The 24309-nt window shown below is 48.6% G+C and overlaps 1 protein-coding gene across 1 annotated transcript in view; it reads left to right on the top strand.

The window, feature by feature from the left end:
• Positions 1 to 12271: 12271 nt before the first annotated feature.
• BPNT2 (3'(2'), 5'-bisphosphate nucleotidase 2) overlaps positions 12272 to 24309 on the top strand; it is a 237144-nt gene continuing 225106 nt past the window's right edge. Inside the window, exon 1 of the mRNA XM_069621076.1 lies at positions 12272 to 12832. Coding sequence (XP_069477177.1) covers positions 12473 to 12832 — 360 coding nt within the window. The 5' untranslated portion in view covers positions 12272 to 12472. The remainder of the gene's footprint in view (positions 12833 to 24309) is intronic.

Raw genomic sequence — 24309 nt, 5'->3', positions numbered from 1 at the left:
CAAAATGTTGGACGGTGATGGGGTTAGCAGCACTTAAGCTCAGACACCACCCTCCTCTGCACCAGCACTATCCACTAGGGAGGAAGACGGTCATAATTCACTACAATTGCAGGTGGTCCCACCTTTTGATATCACTGATACCATCAGTCTGGCATCATGCTGGAACAGATGGCTCAAGGAGCTCAAGATATACATCGACGCCACTGGTGTGCGTGAGGAGTGTTGTCTCAGAGCCATATTGATGCACTCACTAGGCCAAGTTGTATGAAACATTGGGCCTCATTATGAGCCCAGCGGCAGCCATGCCGGAGTCATAAAATTACCGGCACCCGGTAATTGCCCATTGCCGGGTACCTGTAATTATTAGTCCCCATTCCCATTTGAGCCCCAGAGGGCTCTCTAGGAATGGGGAGGCCGGTAGCACCGGCACCATTAATAACGTTTCTGGTGCTACTGTGTTGGTCTGCCCACGCGCAGAACTCGTAGTTTGTCGGTCCGGTAACAACGACACTGGCAGGCTTACCGGTTCCATTGTTACCAGACCGGCAACCCTGTAATGAGGCCCGTTGTGTTGGAAATGCCTGAAACCACTACTGACTCATTGAAAGGCATCATTGACGCCCTAAACATGTATTTTGCTCCACTATGAAATGTGGACTACGAACACCATATCTTCCACACATCCACTTAGGAGAAACGCGAAACCCTAGATAACTTCGTCATGCGACTGCGCAAAAGAGTAAAATACTGAGATTTTGAACACCACTCAAATGAGGAAGCACTGAAGTCCCAAACCATTGCTGGCTGCGAATCAGCTGAATTTCGCAAGAAACTATTACAAAAGACCAGATCTCTGAGTGAAATCTTGCAACTTGCCAGGGTGGACATGGTACTCTCATTATAAACAGAATCTTTAGGCAGCATTAAAATCACGCAATGTGCGCCAACTGCACCCATCTGTCAAATGAAGTCAACTGAAAAGACTTTTAACAATGATGAAAGGAAGTACTATCTTTGTAGTTATAACTTCCCGCATGTTGGCCCCTTTCCAGCCATTGGCCACACCATTGACGGATGTGGTGGTGAAAATCACTTTCAATCAGTCTGCAAAAATGTTAAATATCTTCAAAGAGCCGCATATCACAATGACCAAAAACGAAAGTGGGATGGGTCCCAGCACAGACAAAGGAGATCCCCCACCAACAGACAAAATCGATCGCCGAGCAGACGGCGAGAATCCCTGCACAGAGCCAGGTGTCAGCAAGACAGAAGGAATGAATCCCGCCGAAAGACACAAAAAGGAGGTCAATTCGTCATAAGGTGGGATACATAGAAGTCTCACCACAACGTCACAACGTTTCCGATTCATCATCCTCCAGAAGAGACCGCAAGAGCAGATAGGTACACGCACTAAGCTACAAAACAGCCACTGACTATAGTCCAACATTTTTAGTACAAATAAATGGGAAAGCCTGGGAATTTCTGATCGACACTGGTGCACCTGTCAATGTGGTGAATGAAGATAGATATCAAGGACTAGAACATAAGAGGGCATTGAAACCAGCTGACATGAACATCTATCCCTATGGAGCAAACACACCTCTGGAATGCAAAAGCATGTTCAAAGCCACGTGCACCTTCAAAGACAAGATGGCAAAACTGAACATATATGTAGTTAAAGGTTAAGTACCATGTGGCAGCATTCTCTGTTTTAAATCGGCCATACAAATGGGACTGGTACATATAATGTACCAAATCATGACAGCCCATACAAAAGTCCAAAAGACATGATAACCAAGATGTTCCCCACACTATTCAGCGGATTGGGACGACTCAAAGGAAAGCAAATCAAACTGCATATTAACCCAGACATCAAGCCGATTGCACAGCATTACCGAGTGATTCCGTTTAATATCCAAATGCAAGTAGAAGATGAACCCCAAGCACTCCCCAAGCAAGATATCATTGAACATGCAACTGGACCCACACCTTGGGTCTCACCTATTGTACCGGTTCCCAAGAAAGAAAATTATGGATGTATTTGCATATGTGTGAACATGAGAGCACCAAACATAGCAATCGAAAGAGAAAGACATATATCCCCGAGAATGACCGACATGATGCGCCTGCTGCATGGGTCAAAAATGTTCTCCCAGCTACACCTAAACAACGGCTATAACCAACTTGAACTGCACCTAGATTCCCAGGACATTACTACATTTTCCACACATCTTAGACTTTTTCGGTACAAACGACTCCTCTTCGGAGTGTCCTCTGCTGCTGAGATCTTCCAGAATGAGATACATCAAATAATTAAACACAACCTGCATTGTCTAAATTACAGCTACGACATACTAGTCTTCGGAGTGACTCAAAAAGCACAGGACGATGCACTACGAGTGTGCATGGCACTAGAGGAGGCCAATCTGACTTTCAATGCAGAAAATGTGTATTTTAGTACATCCACACTTAAATTCTTTGGAGACATATTCTCGCATGATGGGCTAAAACCCGACCCTAACAAAGTGAGAGCCCGGGTTGAGACATCAATGCCCACGTCAACATCTGCTGTACGCTCGTTCCTGGGAATGGCCAGCTATTGCACAAGATATATACAGGATTTCGCCTCTGTCAGTACACCCCTACGGCTTCTCACAGGAAAACAACAAGAATTCAGGTGGTCAAGAGAATGTGAAAAGGCATTCCAAGAAATCAAAATGCATCTTTCCTCTGCCTCATGCATGGCTTACTATGACCCAAACATGGAAACTGAACTAACGGTGGATGCAAGCCCTGTGGGTCTAGGGGCCATCTGGCACAATTTAGACCGGGCTCATCCGCCTCATCCTCCCGTCACATTGTGGCAAGTCGCAGCTTATATCCGACTGGGTGCTCATACTCCCAACCAGAAAAAGAAAGCCTGGCAGTCGTATGGGCCTGCAAGCGCTATCATTTCTTCCTATATGGCAAGAAATTCACCATTGTCACAGATCACCAGGCACTCACAACAATATATGGAAAATCAAATACCAAGATGACTGCATGTTGGGGATTTCGTCTGCAACAATCCCGCTGACTTTCTATCCAGATAAACCCTACCCGCAAAGAAAGAGACACAGTCCATCAAGGCGGACCAATATATTAACTACGTTGTAAGCAATGCTCTCCCCAAATCATTTAAAATTCAAGAAATCCTCCACAGCATGCTTCAGGACCCAGTACTCATGCAAGTAAAGGACAGTTTAACATCAGGAAGATGGCACAGATCTGGCTCCGGGCGAGTGTGTACCTCTGAAACAGACCGGAAACTACTCAAAATATTTCACCTCCTAAGGCACGTTCTATCCATCTCGCCAAACTGATTATTATCAAAGGATAATCGAATTGTCATACGGGAAATGCTGCAGGACAGAGGAATCAGCACGGCTCATACAGGGCACAGGGGACTTGTGTCTACCAAAAGACAACTTCGAACAAAAGCGTGGTTTCCCCACATGGACACAAACATTGAGAAAGCACTTGGAAACTGTATCACCTGCAAGGCGGTAGCACCTCCCACAATCTCAGAGCCATTGAAGATTACACCCATGCCATTGCAACTATGGGACAAAGTAGCGGATGAAATGTTCGGCCCCTTACCCAAATGGAAAATAGGCCCTGGTCATCATGGATGAAATGTCGAGATTCCTGGAAAATACATTTAATACACTCCACAGCAGCCCATCCTGTTATCCAGCTTTGGACAAAACATTTGAAGACTCTGGCATCCCAACCATTGTAGAATCCGACAATGGCCCCCGTTCAGTGGACATGATTTTGTAATGTCTGCCGAACACCTAGGATTTCACCATCGAAAGATCACACCCCGGTGGCCGCAAGTGAACGGCACTGTCGAATGATTCATGGCTAACCTGAAACAAACTCTCCAAATATGCTCTATTACTAAAGGGTTGCGTTCATGCAAGCCATCTGCACCCTTCTCAGAGACTATCGCAACACGCCACACAGCCCCACTGGCGTGTGCCCCTCTGAACTGCTGTTTGGCAGAACCATTAGAACCACCCTTCCACAAGACCCCACCAAGGAGATAGCACTGGACACTGAAGCACGAGCTGAGAAACAAAGATGAAGAGAGCAAGACAAACATGAAGGAATATGCTGACACCAGGAGGAGAGCCGGAGAACAAACAATACACATAGGAGACCAAGTACTAGCACAACAGCAGTGGTCCAAAGAAACACCTGCATTCAGTTTGCAACCTTTGACAGTGACACGAATTAAGTTATCCAGGATAACAGCAGCAATCCCGAATGGACACATCACCAGAAACTCTTCACACTTCAAGAAACTTGAAAGGGAAACACAACGAGAGGAACAACACACTGCATCCGTGGAACACCCTGTCCTCCAGGAAAGCTCATCCGAGAGTTGCTTGGAAGTCATAGATGGAGACATACACACCAATAACAGTGAAAGGGAGGAATATACCTCAACAGCCTAGAGCACCTTGAAAAGATCAATTTACAGACCAACAAGATGGATTGAAGAGATGGGCTGGAAAGAGGAAATCATCCTCTAAGCAGGGAGGGCCACGTGGGGAGATGTAATGTCCTTTGTTTATGTTGGTGAACCCAACAAGGTTGGGTCACGTGAGTAGGCTGGCGACCGCCAGAAAAATCATTATTGATTTGACATTAAAGATACGAAGGTTCATGCATGATCGATCTGTGTATTATTGAGTGGTCTTATTATTAGCACCATTGGCCCTCAGGCCAATTAGAACAGTGGCCTCACTTGAAAAACAGAAAAGCGCCTATCATACAAGGAAGAAGCACAGCCCCTCTTTAAAATAATGTGACTTGGTAAAGTGGAGGCGGGGTCCCCTCTGACAGCGCTAATGCTGGGGATCCCTAGAGTCACCTGTTTTTTGCACCACCAAAATGCAGGCAGACTACATATGGATGGATAGTAAACACTGCCTTCTATTTGCACGGCGGAATGCAAACGGGATTGGCTGTCCTCTTTTGCACTCCGCCCCTATCTGCCTAACCTCTGGGATTTCCCAGGAGACTCATATTTTTAGCCTCTTCTCCGGGGAAGACCCTGGAGTCTTGGGGTTTTCGCTGCAGTTTCCAGGTATTGCAGACTGGAATAAAATAAATGTAGAATACTGCTTTCAATACGGTGTGAAAGCAGTATAACTGCGTTTCTTTTGTATTTGTATTTATTAGGCTTATATAGCGCTTTATACCAAAGAGCTGCACATTTAACAACAACAGTAGGATACATTTAACATAACAATAACAGTAACAATGGAAGAAAATTACAATTTTGAATCAGTCAACAAAACAAGCATATTTTGCTTCTGCTTTCACTCTTTTTGGCCATTAATGACACCGGATTGAAAGCAGTATTACTGCGTTGTTGTGGGTGGACTGCCATTGACATCGGGCAGGCCCCCATAGTGCTATAGACATCAGCACACGACAGGCCCAGTGCCTGTGGGGGTTGGAGCTTGCCCTGGACATCCAGCTGGCCCCATGGTGCTACAGGTCTCGAGCACCATTGGGGGTGAAGGCACAGTCAGCCATGCCTATGAGCATGCGGACCTCTGCCACTGTGCTGGCATGAGGGTCCCACGGCATCAGGGTATGCAGGCCTGTGCCTCCACTGGTAGGCCTGCAAGACTACATGAAATGAGACAAGGACTCAGTAATTCCTCTTCTGGAGTATGCAGCTGCTCTGGTGCACGTGTCTGCAGAGGCTCCAGGCAATACACAGGGGAGGGACACACTCCCCTTAAAGGGCCAACACACTTGGGAGGGTCACACACCACGCTCCTGCTTTTCCATAACAAACAAACAAATGTTACTAATACGATCCCCTCACCCTGTTACAGAACGACATTACTTAGACTACTTCAGAATCATAGGACCAACACAACTAGGATATGCCACTGCTACACACATGGAATCACATAATTATGGACACGCAACACATATCAACACATAACCCGCAGGTGACAGTCGCGGTTATCAGACTGCCGGTGGAGATGTTGACAGTTCAACCACATACTTCAAAACCCTCTATTAACCTGGGGCCAGTGGATCTTCCACCACTGAATGATGCAATTTCTCACTGCGGGCACCACTTAAAAACAGGCCTCCAATCTTACGGGAATACAGCTCCACATACATTTAACTGGGACCACATTAAACACATAAGTTTCCATATAGGCCTCCAGCATTTAACACATGGTTACTGCAACCTTTTCGAGAACCTGCAGGGTTGCAGGTGACCAATTCACGACGTTCCAGTGCCCATTCAGGATAGTCATTCCCAGGGGCCTAGGTCTGTTGATGTTATAGTTTAAAACCGGTAAAGTCGCACCTTGGGGCACCAGGGGCCACCTCGGCTTAGTCCTGTGACGTTGGGGCAGTCAGCCCAATGCGGGAAGCTGGGCGTCTCGGCAGCACCAGATGATGATGAAAGTGCAGGGGTGGCAGCACGTTGTTCACTCCCCTCTTCCTTGGCCATGGTCCCCCAAACAGGAGTGCCTTGTCACTGTCGAGGGGCAGGAGGGAGCGCACAAGCACTCGGACTGTGCTGCAACCCTCTCTTGCTTCTAGCACTTCTTCTTCCGAGTGGTGGGCTTGAAGTCTGCGTTGGCCGGACACCGATGACCGGGTGTGGCAGGGTGTCTGGACCACTTCTTGTCCTCCCCCGGCAGGAGTCACTGCTGTTGACAAAGCAGCAGCCCCGGGCTGCCCTTCCTCCCGACAAGACCATTGGGCAGACGGTGTCCCCCTTTGCGGGCTGCCAGGAGTCGCACCCAAGACCGCATCGGCCTGGTCCATAGATGGCAGGCCCGGCAGGGCACACAGAGTGGCAGGGCGATGAGGCCAGCTACCCCGCACCTGCACAGCTCTTCTCCCCCCAGGCGGGAGTGCGGTCCGGGGTGACACACCTGGGTGGGCATCGAGGGCCCCACCCTGCTGGTGGCGGCAGGCGTACAGGCACTCCCCCTTGACTGCACCTCCCATGTTAGCTACCCTTGGTGGGGGAAAATGTCACTGGTCTGGACCACTTTACTGTCCATCTGGTTCCCACATGGCACACGTTTTAGTCCACCACCATTTGGGCCCTGGGATCATCAGTTGGAGCAGGGGCTTTCCTTTGATCATCACTAGCGCCAACACGGCAGTGCTACCCCCTGCGTTGCGGGTTGCTGCATTTCTTGCTCTTCTCCGTCCTTGACGTGGGGCGCTTCTGGATGCCTGGGAACCCTGCAGGGGTTTGCCTTCATAGTGCCGACGCACAGAGCTTTACTCTCACCGTCACAATGGCCCAGCGATGGTGCAGCCAGGGCTACCGGCCCAGCAGGGTGCTGCCTATGTTGCTGGTGAACAGGCCCAGTGCCAGTGGGGGTTGGGGCCTGCCCTGGACATCCAGCAAGGCCCATGTTGCTACAGGACTCCAGCACCATTGGGGTTGGGGGAACAGCTAGCCATGCCCATGACAATGCGGACCTCTGCCACTGTGATGGCACAAGCGTCCCACCGCATCAGGGCATGCAGGCCTGTGCCTCTACTGGCAGACCTGCAGCGCCTACATGAAATGAGACACGGCCTCAGTCATTCCTCTTCTCGAGTCTGCAGCCGCTCTGGTGCACTTGTCTGCAGAGGCTCCTTTTATTAGCCTGGACCATGATACAGTCATAGCCTATGTTAAAAATGGCAACACATTTGGGAGGGTCACACACCCCACTCGTGTATTTTGCTTAAGCTTTCATTCTTTTTGGCCAGTTTGCCTTATGTTTTAGTTGCCCTAAATTGAAGGGCGGCTAAAACATAAGACAAACCGGCCAAAAAGAATGAAAGCATAAGCTAAATTAACGCGGTAATCCTGCTTTCAATCCGGTGTCAAAAAACACTATTTGAAGAAAATATTCTCTCTTGGTTTGGTGTGTGTATTGATTTTATGGAAGGCGTATGCCATTTGTCCTATGCAATTTGGGTGGTTATGAATAGGCAATTTAATTAAATGTATTGCATGCCACTATAAAGTGCAAACTGCAAATGTTGACGTGAGCGGAGCCGTGTGCAAAGGGGCGGGGTTGTGTGTGGCTGTGGGCGGGGCATACATCTCAGGGCTTTTGATTTTCAAACGTAGGCAGGTATGATGTTATGTCTTACCTATCCTGGTTCATTAGCTGTTTCCTAAGTATATGTGAGCCTGTGCCTGGAATGCTTGTATTATAGTGTTCCATCTAGAATGTTTTGGTGTGAGTGCCAAGGTTCTCCCTGTTCAGTTGGAAAATGAGCTGAACAGAGGGGGGACTGGTGGATGCGTCCCTCCCTTATGTACTTATCCTGCCTGTAACTTATTACCTGTGACTTATGTACCACGAACCCACTAAAGTCTCTTAACCCAACCCGATCTCCTGGCTCATCATTACAACTCCTCAACTTGCGTTGTAACACTGGCGACAAGGATTTTGGTGATTGAGGTGTACCTGGGGCTGAAAAGCAGCAAGAAAGGACAGAAAAGAAGCAAACCTGTGCCACAAGGAATATGGTGCACAGGAAGTTGCCCACCAAAAAGGAGTGAGGAACCTGAAGCATCCACCGCCCTCCGGACCCAAGGTGAGCGCACCCCATGTCCTGCATGACTGATTAGTGAGGGACATTTATAGTGATTTTGGGGGGCAGCGCTGCTCACTTTCATTTGTTCTGCATCTGCCACAGCAATGGCTTCTTAATATATGAAGGCATAGGCGCATTTTTAGTTTGGCGCTTCACAAGAAGTCAATGGCGTGTTATTGGCAGAGCAAGGGGTCGGGGGGAACAAAAGAGAGACTCTTCTTATCAGCAGTGCAAGTGGCTCCAGCGATAATGCGCATAGAAGTAGCCGGGCATTTGACAGCACGCCCACGTTCATAAGACTTTTACAAGCTCTGCTTGAACATGCTGTAAAAAGGAGCGGCTGCAAGTCATATTAGCACTGAGTAGGAGTTAAAGGTGCAGGCTGCGCAGCTGGATTTGACTGTTCATTACCTTCGGCATTACTGGAACGTTACATGTACTGCAATGACTGGAGGATGCATTTCAAGGCTATCAAAATGAAAGTGGCAGGCATTTATTTTCTATTAGCATTTCCATTTTGTCTGATCAGATCTTCAGGAAAGTGTTTCTGCCTTTCGATTTTCTTGAAAGTGTAATGTGCGAACTCAAAATGTTTTGCCTTATGTACATTGCAATTTTTTTGTGACATTGCCATTTTATTGAGCTGATATTTAAGAGTTAAAAAGCAACATGCAATGTACCCATGCAACGTTTCTTTATATTGTAAATGCAAAAGCCATCACATGCTAAAATGTTGTTTGGAAAATGAAAATGAAGGCAATGCATCACTTTGGGAATGTGATATATGAAAACATGGGTCACATTTTGCAGGCATTGTGGTGTAGTTTTTATAGTTTGTTATATGGCATTCTATAACATGCTTCTGAGAAAGGAGTTTCCTGTTTTTTGTGCGAATAGCGTTGGCAGGAGTGTTGATTTACAGTGGCCATGTGCTGTGGGTCTCTTTATTGGTGTGAATATAGTTATTTGTGTGTGCCAAACTGTAAGCATGAGTGTTACCCAAGGGTGGGCAATTGAATTATTTTTGGAGCCATATGGTGTCTATGTGCCAATAAGCAGTGTTTTATTATGGTGCCAATGTGTTTTGTTTGGCAAGTGTTTTAGTAATTGCATTGGACCTAAAGTTATGGTGCCAATGTTGGTTATTGGCAAGTTTTAATTGGAAATGGCTATGGCACCAATGTTTTTAGCAGGTTTTAAGTGGTAATGGAATGGAATTAATGCAACCAAAAGAAATGGCAGGTAATAAAATGTATAGTGTAGTTTGCAGTAACTAACCCACAGCTACATATCAACAAAGACTCTGCAGGCATAACATTTTGAATTTTTATTGCAGCGCACCTAATTTTCGGATTATCAAAATTTGTTATGCTGAATTTGTCTTGTTGTTTTTGTGTGGATATTGTGAGTGCCATAGAACTACTGCATTTCTTTGATATGTTCACTTTGACAATGTTTTTATTAACCTAACAATTTTTCCACAGGTATATGTCAAAACTGAACTTTGCAAGCATGATTTTTGGGACTCGCTATGGTGGTGTAACTTAAAACGTTTTATATTCCCAAATTTTTCAAGCTGAATTCGTTCATTAGTTTATTTAACAAACTGTGTAGGTTATTAATAAGTCAGCTGTGTGATTGTGTGAACGTCTGTTTGCCAGTATGAGAGCATGGTTTGCTCATTGTCTAGTAATAGGTTAGTTCCTTGACCTTTAAGCATGCCTATGTTTAATATGCTTAGTTGTGGCGAGCATTCTCTTGTTCAGGTAGTGAACTTACATAGGTTCAAATTTTAATGTGCTCAGTGGTGAGCATTGGTGTTTCAAGGTTAGTAGCTAGGTTACAGACCTGGTTTTATGTTGGCACATTTTTTGTGTCAATGTGTTAGTTAATGATTGATCATTTGGTTGGGTATCAACATTGGTGCTATTTGTCACCGTTAATGTGGTTGGTGCTCAGCAGGATGTTATGTGGAGGCAATTTGTGTCTCTAAATGATATGCATTAGGCAGATAGAGGGTATTAACCCTGTAGTTTCTTTCAAGAAGCTTTTGATGTTGGAGAATGTTGTAACAGGGTTAATGATATGATGTAGGTGGTCAGGTTTGTTTATTAGATTGTGGGCTGGTTCCCTGTAGCTGAGTTCCATAAATGGCCATTATGGTTCTGGCGAGTGTCTTGAGGTGGATTAGCTATTTTTAGCTATATCATGGAATTGGAAGGGAATAGCATATGACTATTAGTGGTTTGCTGGATGGGCTATGGAAGGATAGTTTTTTTTAGATATATTGTGCATTTATGACTTTTCCTTCTGTTTCCTTCCTTCATTGTATTGTCATGTAAGGGGGGGATGTGTTATGTCTTACCTATCCTGGTTCATTAGCTGTTTCCTAAGTATATGTGAGCCTGTGCCTGGAATGCTTTTATTATAGTGTTCCATCTAGAATGTTTTGGTGTGAGTGCCAAGGTTCTCCCTGTTCAGTTGGAAAATGACCTGAACAGAGGGGGGACCGGTGGATGCTTCCCTCCCTTATGTACTTATCCTGCATGTAACTTATTACCTGTGACTTATGTACCACGAACCCACTAAAGTCTCTTAACCCAACCTGGTCTCCTGGCTCATCATTACAACCCCTCAACCTGCGTTGTAACATATGACTCCACTGTGCAAATTAAAATAATTGGTGGCAGTTCACGTTCAAGTGATGTGACCAGCCAAATTTCAACCTAGAATAAAATGAGCTCCAACACGAGTTACTTTGTCTGGAGTTTTACCTGTATAAGTCTGACCTTAACCACAAAGTTCTAATAATGAAATTATTTATCAGACATCTATAACACAGTAATATACTAAGGCTATTCTAACACGACTTAATATATGCCTGCTTCCGAATATGACTTAAGGCCTATCTTGTAAAATTCATAAGTTAATTTTTGAGCATTTTTCCCTCTTACGTCACAATGAGATAGAATGCAACATATACATTGCTCTCAACTCACCCGCTTTTGGCGGGTGTCATCCGCCTTGCAAAGGGCTAACTCACCCGCCAAGCCTCCTGCACGCCCATTCATTCCAATGGGCGTCTCACCCGCCAAAAACAAAATCGGGTGATTTCACCCGCCTTTGTGAGACAAATGGTTGAGAGGTATGACATATACCAAAAAATTAAATAAATCAGACGAAGTAATATGTGGCATATAGGGATTTGCTACAGCTCCACTCATGACATTACATAATGTGAGAGGTTCCTGAAACAATCTTCTTGTAAAATTCAATTAAAAAATGTTTGAAAAGGAGAACGCCGCCTGTCAACATCTGGTGGTTAAAGTGGGCGTCTGCGTGACACACGGATCCCGATTGGCCAGACTGTGATTACACTTCCTGTCTGACAGTAGCCGGAAAATAGATGCGGGTTTGGAGCACTAGACTGCATAAGGATATTCCAGCAAGAGGGAGGTAGGCAGCCATGTTAGGTGTGTGTGATTCCCCTAGTGTTTTCAGATAGGAGTACTGGCGATTTTGATACGATTGCCTTCACTTTTTACCTTTTTGGTTTTAAAAAATTGGGTCTATAATCGAACAATCTGCTGCTGCTATAAAGCAGTGGAATTTTCTCATCACGATCACCCAAACCTAACATGGCATCTTCAGTCCAGCCCAGCTGGGTACTTTGTCCACGTGCACCACGACGTCACCGTAGATCGCGCAGGCGGAAGGTGCCGTGGCTGTCGCCGGGTACAGGTAGTTGCCACGGCTGCCACTTCTCTGCGCTTGGGTCTGACGTGTTAACTGGTGGTGTCTTTGCACAGGGAGCCAAAGTCCCACCATGGCCCCCATGGGTATCCGTCTTTCGCCGCTGGGCATGGGCGTGCTAGCGCTACTGACGCTGGCTGTGCTCTATCACCTGTACGCTGGTTTCCTGGGAGGTAGACTCTCCGCGCTGTGGATGACCGCCGGGGAGGAGGACGCGGCTTCGCGGGTGGAATTACGCTCTTTGCTGGCTGTGTCTCTGCTGGCGGCGAAGCGCGGCGGGGAGGCTGTGAAGAGCGTGCGTTCGGCAAACACTCTCCGGGAGAAAAGCAAGGGCAAAACCCGCGAGGGGGCAGACGACAAGATCACCGACGGTGACGTGCTGTCCAACCGACAGATGTACTTCACTCTTCGCAACACCTTTCCCGGGCTACAGGTACGGGTGTGTATTATGCCGCGCTCATAGAGCAGGACTCTGCAGTTATGTGAAAGCATGTGTGTTTTTACATATATCCCTGTGTAGAGAGCCAGCCTGTTCTCTGCTGCTGAACGCTCAAATGTGCCTTGCCCCTCAAAGGCTTGGTGTGAGATTCATATTGTCATGATGCACTGTTTGCATGGGTCTTCAGCTTCAGCCTATAACGGGGCTTTAAGCGGGGCTGTTTGGAAAGTGGGAGTGGTGAAATTATGTGAAGGAGGGTGTCCTTTGTCATACCCACGACCAGTGCTGCAAATAGTTGGAGGAAAAAAAGCAGGCATTGGCAATGCCAAAAGTTTGGACTTCAGTGTAGGCATGGCAAAGGCACTTGCCAGGCACAGTCGTATTTATTAACTACCCATTCTTGGTAGAAGATGCACATGGTGAGAGTACCTGGAAAACTAATAGCAGTACCTGGGCAAAAGCTTAAAACTTGTGCCCAAGCCAAACATGTTGGCTTTGCCGATGATTGTTTTTTAAACAGGATTTCAGTGAAGGAGATGCAGAGGGTTTATAAATGGTGGCTGAAGGCATACCTGAGAGAGAATGTTTATTACACCAGTAGCCTCTTTAAAACGCCAATTAAGTCATTAAGAAGACTGCTTTGAATAAACACTGGCAGGCACTTAGAATGCAAAGCCTGATGGTAACCTAGTTGGCAGACCGCTTATGTTCTGATCGCATTCTCTAAAAGTACACAATTAGCCATAAGTACCTAAAATGCACGTAATTAACTGCATTCTCCAAATCATGGACAGGAGAGATCTGAAAACACTTTTTCAACGAACGTAACATAGAAGCTAACAAGCTTGAATTGAAGGCCGAAGGCTCCATGACATCATTGGTATCTCGGAGTGGGGACTGGACTGGCTTACCTCCTTCCTAACTGACCGCTCTTCCAAGTCATACATGCCACCTTTTCCTCCCCTACTTACCACCCAACCTGTGGCATCCCCCAGGGCTCCATTCTTTCACCTTGGCTCTTTATAAACATCTACCTTACTCTGCTGGCATGCCTCATTTCCTTCTGCTCCCCCAATTTCCAGTGCTATGCTGATGACATATAACTCCTTAAAACTTCCTACAGACGCCCTTGCACTCTCCTTCATCCCTGACTGACTCTCAGCTATCCGGCCTGGTGTACCTCTAATGATCTTTGCCTCCATGCCAGCAAAACTAAGATCCTCCCTTCCCTCTGGCCTTCCTGCTTTGGAACAGCCTACCCTATCTCTCTTCGTCATGAGCAGGACCTCCTTAAGTTTTGTAAAAGCCTCAAGACCTTCCTCTTTACCTCTTCTTCCCTCCCTCTCTTCCCCCTGCTAATCGCACAGTAGCTTGACTAGTATGCAGGGGCCTTAAGCATCCTCTGGGCCCTGACCGCCCACATCTTATCATCCCAACTGCTGTCTATCCTCTGCACTTGCCACGGCTCACCCTCCAACACTGGAGGTTGCACGTAGCACCACAGCACCTATACCATACCCGTCTATCCTCTGCACTTGCATGCTCTGAACACTCACAAGGTATAGTAGGTTTGTCTTCCCCCTCTACATTGGCTCTTCTTATTTTGTGGTATTTAATTAGTTCCCTCACTGTTGCCCTGTGGGTGCTTCAAAACAGTATTTGCTTCCTGTCAAGTGAACAATAAAATAAATATTTGGCCCTAGGGAGGTAGAAAGCCTGAATATACCACTGGTTTATTCCAGGCAGTGGGTGAGATAGTAAGACCAAAGAACGTTTAGTAATTCGAATCCTGGTGTGTTTTTCAACATCTCTTCACCCCATCTTTGATACTAAAGTGTTTCCATTGCATTTGTTTTCTCTGACTACTAGGCCACCTGCTGAGTTTGTGCACGTGCTTTGCTGTACAGTCCCTCCCATATTTCCATCCTCCCTCCACTGCCCATATGGCACTTGCCATCTCCCCAATTTATTCTAACTGCTATACTATCACCTATCTTCCCTATCTCACAAAGTCTGAAAGAAAAAGTTTCAAAAAGACATTGTGACCCCTAACCCCGACCTACCCTTTGCAGACGTCTGTCAGCTTAAATTCCTGACAGATTTTCACAGATCTTCTCTTCTGTCCCCTCTTCAGATCTATGGACTCCTCATCATCTTATCTCTTCTCCTCTCATCTCACATCTTCACCCATTAATGGTGGCACTAGATGGGGAAGTATTCTTGGTGGGCTTTTCATTATCCAGGTGGGCTTTTCAATTATCCAGGTGTATCATTGTATCGCAATGGCACTAGCGTAGCTCAGGGTCCGCAACCCAAACTCCTCCTCTTTGACCGTGGCTTGTTGTCCCTCATCAACTTCCTTCCCACACCTGCTACTCCTCACTCCTCTCTCTGTGTCCCCCCACCCTCCTCCGACTGGTGTACCACGCCCCTGTACCCCTCCTCGTTAAACCTTCAAAGTCAGTGACCTCGGCACGCTTAATGCTTGCTCTATTAAACACTCGGCTGACATCTGCTTCCTCCTTGAAGACCTAGACACAGATGCTTCACTCTTACTGCTTTTGACTACCTTCTCCCTGATGGCTACAAGATAATCTCCAAGCCTCGCCTTGTTTGTGCCGGTGGTGGGGTTACCCTTATGTTCCCTGAATGGGTCCCTTCTTCCATCATACCCACTCAGCCTTACTCTTCCTTCGAGATCCTGGTTTGCAAGCTGGTCATCTCTCCTGCTTCCTCCCTGACCAGTGCCACTATATACAGGCCACCTGGCTCTACCACACTGTTCCTCTCTAAATGGGCTGATTTCAACTTGTATCCAACTCTTAAAAACTCCTCCTGGGTGACTTCAACTATCATGATCCGGAAGGCTTACACCCAACAAAACATGTAATATCTGAGACCAAATAATGGACACACCCCGCAAGGGAATGAGACCAGGAGATGAATTGCAAGTAAAACAAATAAAATATCCATTTGCAAGCAAAGAACTCTGCTGCCCGAGAGCGCTCCACCAACAGATACACGGGCAGCACATTTAAAAGGCATCAAGCATCATGAGTATCACATATAGGTAATGGACTAACAAAATTGAATGGATCGGTACGTATACTAATCCGAGCTCCATATGGGATGCCAGGGTTCCGTTGTCTACTGTCTCCATCAGTAACAGTGCACGTGGTCAGCTGGGCTCATAGTCGCAGTGAAGGTCAGGGCAGAGATCCACTACAATACCATCTAAGCTAAACAACAGGAACTGATTGCATAATACTAATGGCAAACATAAAAATCATTGCCTGAATGGGGGTATGTTCAGAAACCATTGGCAGATATGACATTCCAACCTCTGTACTCAGGGGTTCATAAAACACAAGTGTCTCCCCCTGTGGGTTTGATCTACCTGATGCCTCATGATACAGATGGACATTTGTTAGTTTTGGGGTGGATATATTGGCGGATGGGCAAGGGACTGGTGGACCGTGGCCTGATGGGGTGGGGGGTTCTAGGGAGCATGGGCAGGTTGGTGGAGACGGATGGGCACATGAGCTGTGGCCTGTTCTGGTCTCACACGGTGCAATGAGCTCACCTGACACAAAGTGATACTAAACATTGCAACAATGAATGGCTGGACTTCCGTGAGAACAAGGCTTGTGTAGAGCTGGCAGGAGGCGGAGGTGGCTTGGGCTGTCTGTGCGAGGCGCTGGGGAAGGGAGAGCTGTGATCACTGAGATCATTCTCGGGCCTAGTAAAAGATGGCATCTGGTGTAGCACAAACTGGAGTTGCTAGGCCATGACAAAGACTTGGTTAGTTCTTTGTTTCCTACTATTAGTAGGTGTGAATGGTCGTCACGGGGAGGGGCGTTTCTCTCCTTGGCACACACGTGGTCTCTTCACTGTAGGAATGGTGAGGGGGGTGTGAAAAAATGGCCGCATCTCCCCAAACATTCCCCCTTTCAATACTCATAATATACCATCCCCAAGTACGTCTATGTTCTTCAGCCCTCCTTGCTCCGTCCCAGGCGGGGGTACCTTTTTTATAGGCATCCATGCTGTACACACACTCCTCAAACTTTCCCCACACCGTGCATATTCCTCAGGAGTGAATGTCATGTAAATGAATCCCCATCCAGGTCAACTCGCACTTCTTTATAATTTTCGAGGTTGTGGGGTTGTTTAATGGTAGTGTGATAGAAGTTGTCTACCTCATCCCCTTGTGGTATATTGCCACCATGCAGTATTTGGGCTCATCGTTTTCTCCTGTCTGTACTTGAGCTCCTGAGGCACCTTATTACTGCTATTTTTGTTACCAATAGTCTTAATCATCATTGCACTTCTAGGAATCGCCTATGCACAGTAGCAAACTCCTAACTGGCACACACACAGAAGACGATAATGGGGATCAACATTTTCATTACAGTTCCAAGCCGTGAAGGTAGCCAGTCGAACGCCATGTTGAACCAGTCACTTGGTTGCACGCCCCCCTCCTTTTTCATTCTCACTCAGAGTTCATGCACTGCTGCTATTACGTGTGATAGTGTCCCGTTATCAGCATCTGAAGAAGGTATAAATGTGCAACATGAACTCCCAATTTTTCGGCAAACACCGCCCTCCATAGCTGTGAGGAGGTCGAGCATGTAGCTATTTTGTTTTGTCGTTAACCGTAGGGCTCAGAGTTCCACCTTGATGACATTGAGCCCCTCCTTGGTATCGTTGCCAGCTGGACCAGCTCCCATCAGACAATTTGGAGCCACTTTGCGTTTGCTCGTACCTGGATGCTTGGGATCAGTGATGCAAAAAATGTCTATGCTGAGTTGAAAAAAGTTTGTATTCGTCTGGGATCTCTGCCAAGAGGCTACCAGAGTCTTTAGAGAGGTAGTTGTATGTCCTCTTTTTCGAGACACTTGATCCTGTAACTTATCTTCTGATTGTATGTCATTGATTGGGGAGGGTGCTTCATTTGTTGGTAGAGGTGCCAGCTGCTCTCTGTTGGGCCATTTCCCCCCCCCCACACACCCCCCAACCCCTCCTTGACGTGCTCTTCCGGTATCGCCAGCAGTGCAGAGTGCAGCGTTGCCAGAGCACAGTAGCCCCTACATTTTTTTTTTAAAATATATTTTTATTTTATTTTTTAAGGTCAAACAAACACACTACAACTGTTTCAAAACATAGCATCATATTTGAACACATTTTCAAACTCCCCCCCACCCCCTTTAAACTAGAGTCGGTTCTCACATATCCTTTACGGGAACATCACTGGGTGGCAAGCTACCCAGACAGCCATCAACTGGGTCCTCTGTTTCGTTGTCACCCTGGTGAGGGTTTGCCAACGAGGCCACTAATTGCTGCCAGGCCAGCAAGGGCCCTACTTCTTCTTCGCCCCCCCTGGTGACCGCTTCAAACCAGACTACGGATTCAGCTTCCGCCCATCTCAAGAGGTCTGTCCACCACAACTCCACCCTAGGTCTATGGGCCGCCTTCCAGCCCATGGCGATCCTACGTTTGGCCAAGATATAGGCCAGGTCCTTCATCTTGCTTATGTGTTTCAAATGACGGGGTCTAGGGAATAGTCCAAGCAAGCATGACCAGGCCGATTCCACATCCAGCACCACCCCCCTGCCAGCCAGTTTCGTCTTGACCTCATACCAAAATCTATGCACCTCCGGGCAAGCCCAAAACATGTGTAGCAGTCCCGCGTTCACCTCCCCACACCTGGGGCATTGCTGTATAGCTGATCCCCCAAACTTTGCAATCTTCCCGGGGGTTAAATAAGCCGTGTGGGTAACATACAATTGAAGCTGTTGGAATCTTGCGTTACAGGACACCTTTTTATGGTACCTCTGGGCCCGTTCCCACTGCCCATCCGTCATGGGTCCTCCCACCTCCTCCTCCCAATCTTGTCTCAATTGCAGCAGCTCCTTCCCTGCCCTTGCCCGCAGGAGCTCATATATCCTCGCTATTTCGCCCATAGCTCATATATCCTCGATATTTCGTGCCCGCCCTCCGATACATCATACATGGTTTCCGGGGAGGCATCTGGATCCTCCGCGAGCACTGTCTCCGGCCATCTTTCTCTAGTCTTTTTCACCAGCCTAGTGTAGGTTATATATTGGCCACCATGTACTCCTGTCTCTTCCTGCAGCCGCTGAAAGTCCACCGCCTCCCCTTCCTGCCATATGTCCCCGAGGGTGGCTAGGCCTACCTGTTCCCAGTATCTGCGGACCGATTCAAGTAGTTGGGAGTCGCTCCCACACAGAGCCGCCAAAGGGGCCTGCTGGGAGTATGGTTCCGAGTCCCCCCCCCAATCTTCCATGTCCTGTGCCAGATCTCCCAGCCCAACCTCAGTAACCGCCCCTTGCCCACCAGTTTCTTGCCCACCAGTTTATCTCTGCCCAACCACACCACTTCCATCAGAAAGTATGGGGCTGTATCTTCGCGCAGGAGCCTGGCTTCCGCCGAATCTTCTGTCGAGAGCCACCTGGCCACGCACTGCAGCTGCCCCGCCAAGTAATAGAGTTCGAAGTTAGGGAGGCCTATTCCCCCCCCCCCCCACGGGTTCTGGAGCTTCCACAGAGCCACCCTATTCCTAGAGCTGCCCCACACAAAACCCCTACACACGCTGTGAAGTTTCACGAATAGGCTCCTGGGTATCAGAAACGGGACGATTGTAAAAAAGTGCAAGAGTCTAGGCAGGACCACCATCTTGAGCAAGGCCGCCCTTCCCATCATGGTCAGGGGCAGTCTGGACAAAAATACCATACTGTTCTTAATACCCTCTATCGCCTTTTCCGTGTTGTTGCTTGTGTTCTGTCTAGATCTCGTGGTAAATGTTTATTCCCAGATACCAAATGTTACAGGCTGCCATGGTATTGGCAGAACAGGCAGCCCCTGCACCGGGACATTCCTATATCTACCCAAAGGGAACAGGCTGGACTTTCCAGGGTTCACCGATATACCGGAGAGGATGGCGTACCTGGCATACCGTTCTATCACCTTCTGGACGTACTGTAGGTTTTCTTCTGGGTAGCGTAAATAAAGGAGCATATCATCCGCATATAATGATATCAAATGCTCTCCGCTGGCCGTGTTTATGCCCACCTCCCCATATTGTTGACGCAGGCATATTGCCAGCGGCTCCAATGCCAGTGTATATATAGCATAGGTGACCAGGGACATCCCTGTCTGGTCCCCCTGCCCAGTTGCCAAGAATCTGAGACCGTGGACCCTGTCTTGACCCTCGCCATCGGGGTGCTGTAAAACAACTGTACCCATCTGAGGTATCCGGGTCCCACTCCATACCCCTTCAGGACCGCTTTCAGCCAGGGCCATCGTACCTAGTCGAAGGCCTTGACCGCGTCTAACAACACTATAGCCAGCTCGCCCGTGTCCTCCTCAGTTTGGTCTATGACATGGTGTAGCCTCCGGTGGTTATCGGTGATGTTCCTGCCCGGAACATATCCCGTCTGATCTGGGTGTATCAGTTTCTTAATCACCCTCTTCAGTCTATTAGCCAGCACCGCCGTGAGTATTTTGCTGTCCTGGTTGAGCATGGACAACGGTCTGTAAGACCGCGCTCCACGGCCCGCTTGCCTGGTTTCAGGAGTGGGATGATTACAGCCTCACAGAGGGACAACTGGAGTTCTCCCTTCTCATAGGCCTCGTTGAAAGTGGCAAGCAGTGGCTGGAGCAACTCTTGCTGGTATGTTTTGTAGAACTCGCTGGGCAGCCCATCCGAACCCGGCGCCTTGCAAGTGGGCAAGTTCCAAATCACTACCTCCAGCTCATCCGAGGTGACGGGTGCGTTCAACTCAGAGCGTTCTAGATCATCTAATGTGGGCAGCTCAATGTCCCCCAATGTGTCTAGTATGTCTTGGCCCATATCCTCCCCCGTGTCCTCATACAAGTGTCTGTAAAACTTAAGGAATTCCTCATTTACCTCTTTATGGGTGTTGCATATGCTACCTCCTTCGCCCTGAATCTTACTAATCACAGAGCGGGGGGGTCTCACTCTTGTACAGCCAAGCCAGCAATCTGCCCTGCTTATCGCCCCCTGCGTGTATCCGCTCTGTATATTTCCTGTAGGTAAGTCTGCACAGTCTATCCCAGAGTGCACTGCAGGACAACTACTTTGGTTCTGTTATCATGAGCGGTGCTCACGCCACGCGTGAGCTCCTCTAGCTCCCTTTCCGCCTCCCGGAGCTCCCTTTCGACCCCCCCCCCCCCCCCACCCCCCGTAGCGCTTTAACTTGGGGAAATAGCTACCCCACGCACCACCACCTAAACGCTTCCCACAGTGTGCCCACAGAGCTTACGCTTCCCGTGTTTGTATCAAAATATTCTTCAATGGCGTCCCTCGGGCCCTCCCGAAACCCCTTATCCTGCAGAGCCTTGGTCCTAAGTCTCCATGTAGGGATCTGCGGGCGTGGGGGCTGGTGTCTCCAGTCTACCACCAAGGGCGAGTGGTCCGACAGCACACGGACCTTGTATTCTGCTCCTTCTATTTCTCTCACTATCCCGGCTGTTAACATGTAGTCTAACCTTGTGTACAAATCATGTGGCGCTGTGTAGTATGAGTACTGTCTATCCGTGGGATGTAGCCTCCTCCACGCATCCTCAAGGCCTAGGTCTTTCAGTAGGGTACTTGGTGCTTTAGCCGCCGGTGCTGGTTTTCCTGCCCTATCCTTGGACCTATCCATACTGGGGTCTACGGTACAGTTAGTCCCCCCCCCACACTACCATACCCCCCCGCCAGGGGGCCAAGTTTACCGTAGAGGGTCCTAAAGTAAGCCGCTGTATCGTTATTGGGGGTGTACAAATTTATGATGTGTATTTCTGTTTTCCAAGAGGCCCGTTACCACCACCATTCTACCCTCCGGGTCCACCGTAGAATCAAGCACTCGAAACGGCACGTGGGGCGCCACCCAAGTGACAACCCCTCTGGCATACGCCGAGTACGCCGCCTCCACCACGGTGCCCTTCCATTTCCTCCCGACCACCTCCAGCCTTTCCCTAGTGAGGTGGGTCTCTTGCAGCAGGGCTATGTCTACGCGCATCCTCTTTAAATACGTCATCACTTTGTTGCGTTTAAGGTAGCTGTTGAGGCCCCGTACATTCCAAGTCACAATTCTGAGATTACCCGATGCCATCCAGTCTGTCTATCTCCGTCCCATCCCTCCCCATAATGTTCCCCATGTAAGGTTGTTTCCTGGATCCTTCCCTTCTGTTAACGAACCGTGCCCCCCTCCCCCTTCCCCAACCTCACACCACTGCACACAACTCCCCCGCCAACCCCCAACGATAGCCCAGCTCCATCCCTAGATCTCAGGCCTACCCACGTCTGGACCCGTCTCGTGACCAAGAACAAGGACCCCGTGGGGTGTCACCAATCTAACAGTGACCTAGCTAAGTGTACTACTATCGGGTACAGAGGTTGCTCCCAGTCATCTATTTAGGAGAAGTGAATTCAACGGGACCCGCCGGCTGATGCCGTGACTTCCCCCACACAAGCACAATATCAAACTATATTCTAGTCCCAATGTCATAGCTATGGCCTCACGGGTGCCTCCACAGCGTGCTACTTATCTCCATCCGCTTCTGTCTGGGCATCCGATTCCTGTGGTCGACCTTGCATATCCAGCCATTCCATCGCGTCGCTCGGCGTCTCAAAGAAGAGGGATCTGTTCCTATGGATCACCTTCAACCTAGCGGGGTAAAGCAACATGTAGCGGTGGCCTGCCTCTCTGAGCCTCCTCTTCACCGTTCCAAAGTTCATTCGACTCCGTTGTACAAGCAGCGTGTAATCCGGATACGCTGTTATATTCGCTGACCCCCTTTCTATCGTACCCCCTTTCCGGAAAAATTCGAGAATCTTCTCGCGGTCACGATAGTTCAAGATCTTTGCAATCAACGGCCGCGGGGGAGCTCCTGGGGCCGGTCTCCGCGAACCCCTGGGTCAGATCTCCGCCTGTAATCTCCTGCAAAAGCATGGTTTCAACGAAATCCGTGGGGTTCGATCCTTCCATTCCCTCCGGTACCCCCACTATGCGAATGTTATCACGCCTGGCGCGCCCCTCCGCCTGCTCTGCTCTGTCCTCCAAATTGCCCACTCGCTGCACGAGGGCATGTAGTTCCTTGGCCTGCGTATTGCACGCCTCCACGGTCGGGGCCAACTCCTGCTCCAGTTCCCCAGTGCGCTCCGCGATCGTTCGCACATCCTGGCGCAACAGGTTCACTTCTTCTCAGACCGCTCCTATCTTGCGGTTTAGGCCCTCTTGCAACTCTTTCATGGCTTGGCCCAGCTTCGTCTCCCAGGCCACCTTCAGGTCAGCAATTGCTGCCAGCACCTCTTGGATGGTACCCGGTGGGTCCGTCGCCGCCGCAGGGGTTTCTTTGCTCTTGCCTCCTTCCGCGCCCGAGGGCGACCTAGCATAGGTCTCCATCGTAGGCTGCTTGATCCGGGGTCGCACCACCTTGGAAGACATCCTGTTGCGTCGATTGGGCCCACGCGCCCAGCTGTATCCTCGCAGGGTTTGCTCGCCGACCCCTTCTCAGCGGGGTTTCGTTGAACCTGGGTTCACTCTGCTAGCCCGCCACAACCGATGGCCTCTGCAGTGGGGGCTAGCCGTTATGTTCTTGCTTTAAGCCCGAGGCACATGCGACCCATCTGCTTGGGCTCGCCCACGTTCCGACCAACCTTGTCTTCCTCAGCTCGTCAGACCTTTTATGACCCTTTGTCCACAGGCGGCCATCTTGGGCGCTCCCCTTCTTTTGCGCGACCGCCACCTTCTTCGGGGTCTAGTTCCGTGAATATGCAGTCTCGCCGTTGGGGAGGGCACGCACCGTATGCCCCCCCACTTTCATACGCCTTTAGATGCACCGTGGGCTCGAAGTCCGCCAAAAACCATCACTTTTTCCCAGGATCGGATCATCGGGAGCTCCTCCAAGGAACGTCCTCTCACGTAGCCATCAAGCCACGCCCCCCAGTAGCCCCTACATGACGGGAAGTGCAAGTATGCCTGTTTGCCATATACCCAGTAGTGGTCCATTAAGTCAGCAGTTCCTTTTCGCAGATCATGGATGACGAGGGTTCTGTTGCAACGTGTGTTTGAACCCATGGGTACTCTTCCTTTCCCGTGAAATCACAGTTCGTATTGTTCTTCATGTTGGATCTTGATCGGTTTTTCAAGGGCTGTGAGCCATGTCAGCTTTGCTGAGTCCATGTCTGGGCATATGTATCTTCCATCCATTGTAGTCTCATCTGTTAAGCCATGCAGTGCTTCTGCTTTACACATAAAGGTTGAGTCTTGCCATTTATTTTCTGTGAACATTGTTCCTTTTATTGCTAGAAACGGTTCCTTTAAAACATGTTCCACCTTCCGGTTTCGTCTTCAGGATTCTCTCATCTGGCGGAAGGAGTTGAAGTTCTACTGTGTATGCCTGGAAGGTGCGCTTGATTCTACATAGTGCGAGGTGGATGA

This window comes from Ambystoma mexicanum, chromosome 5q (genome assembly GCF_040938575.1).
Source record: "Ambystoma mexicanum isolate Mex_15411 chromosome 5q, UKY_AmexF1_1, whole genome shotgun sequence".
Lineage (NCBI taxonomy): Eukaryota > Metazoa > Chordata > Amphibia > Caudata > Ambystomatidae > Ambystoma > Ambystoma mexicanum.
The sequence above is the reverse complement of the archived record's forward strand: the minus strand, read 5'-3'. Positions and strand labels throughout refer to the sequence as shown.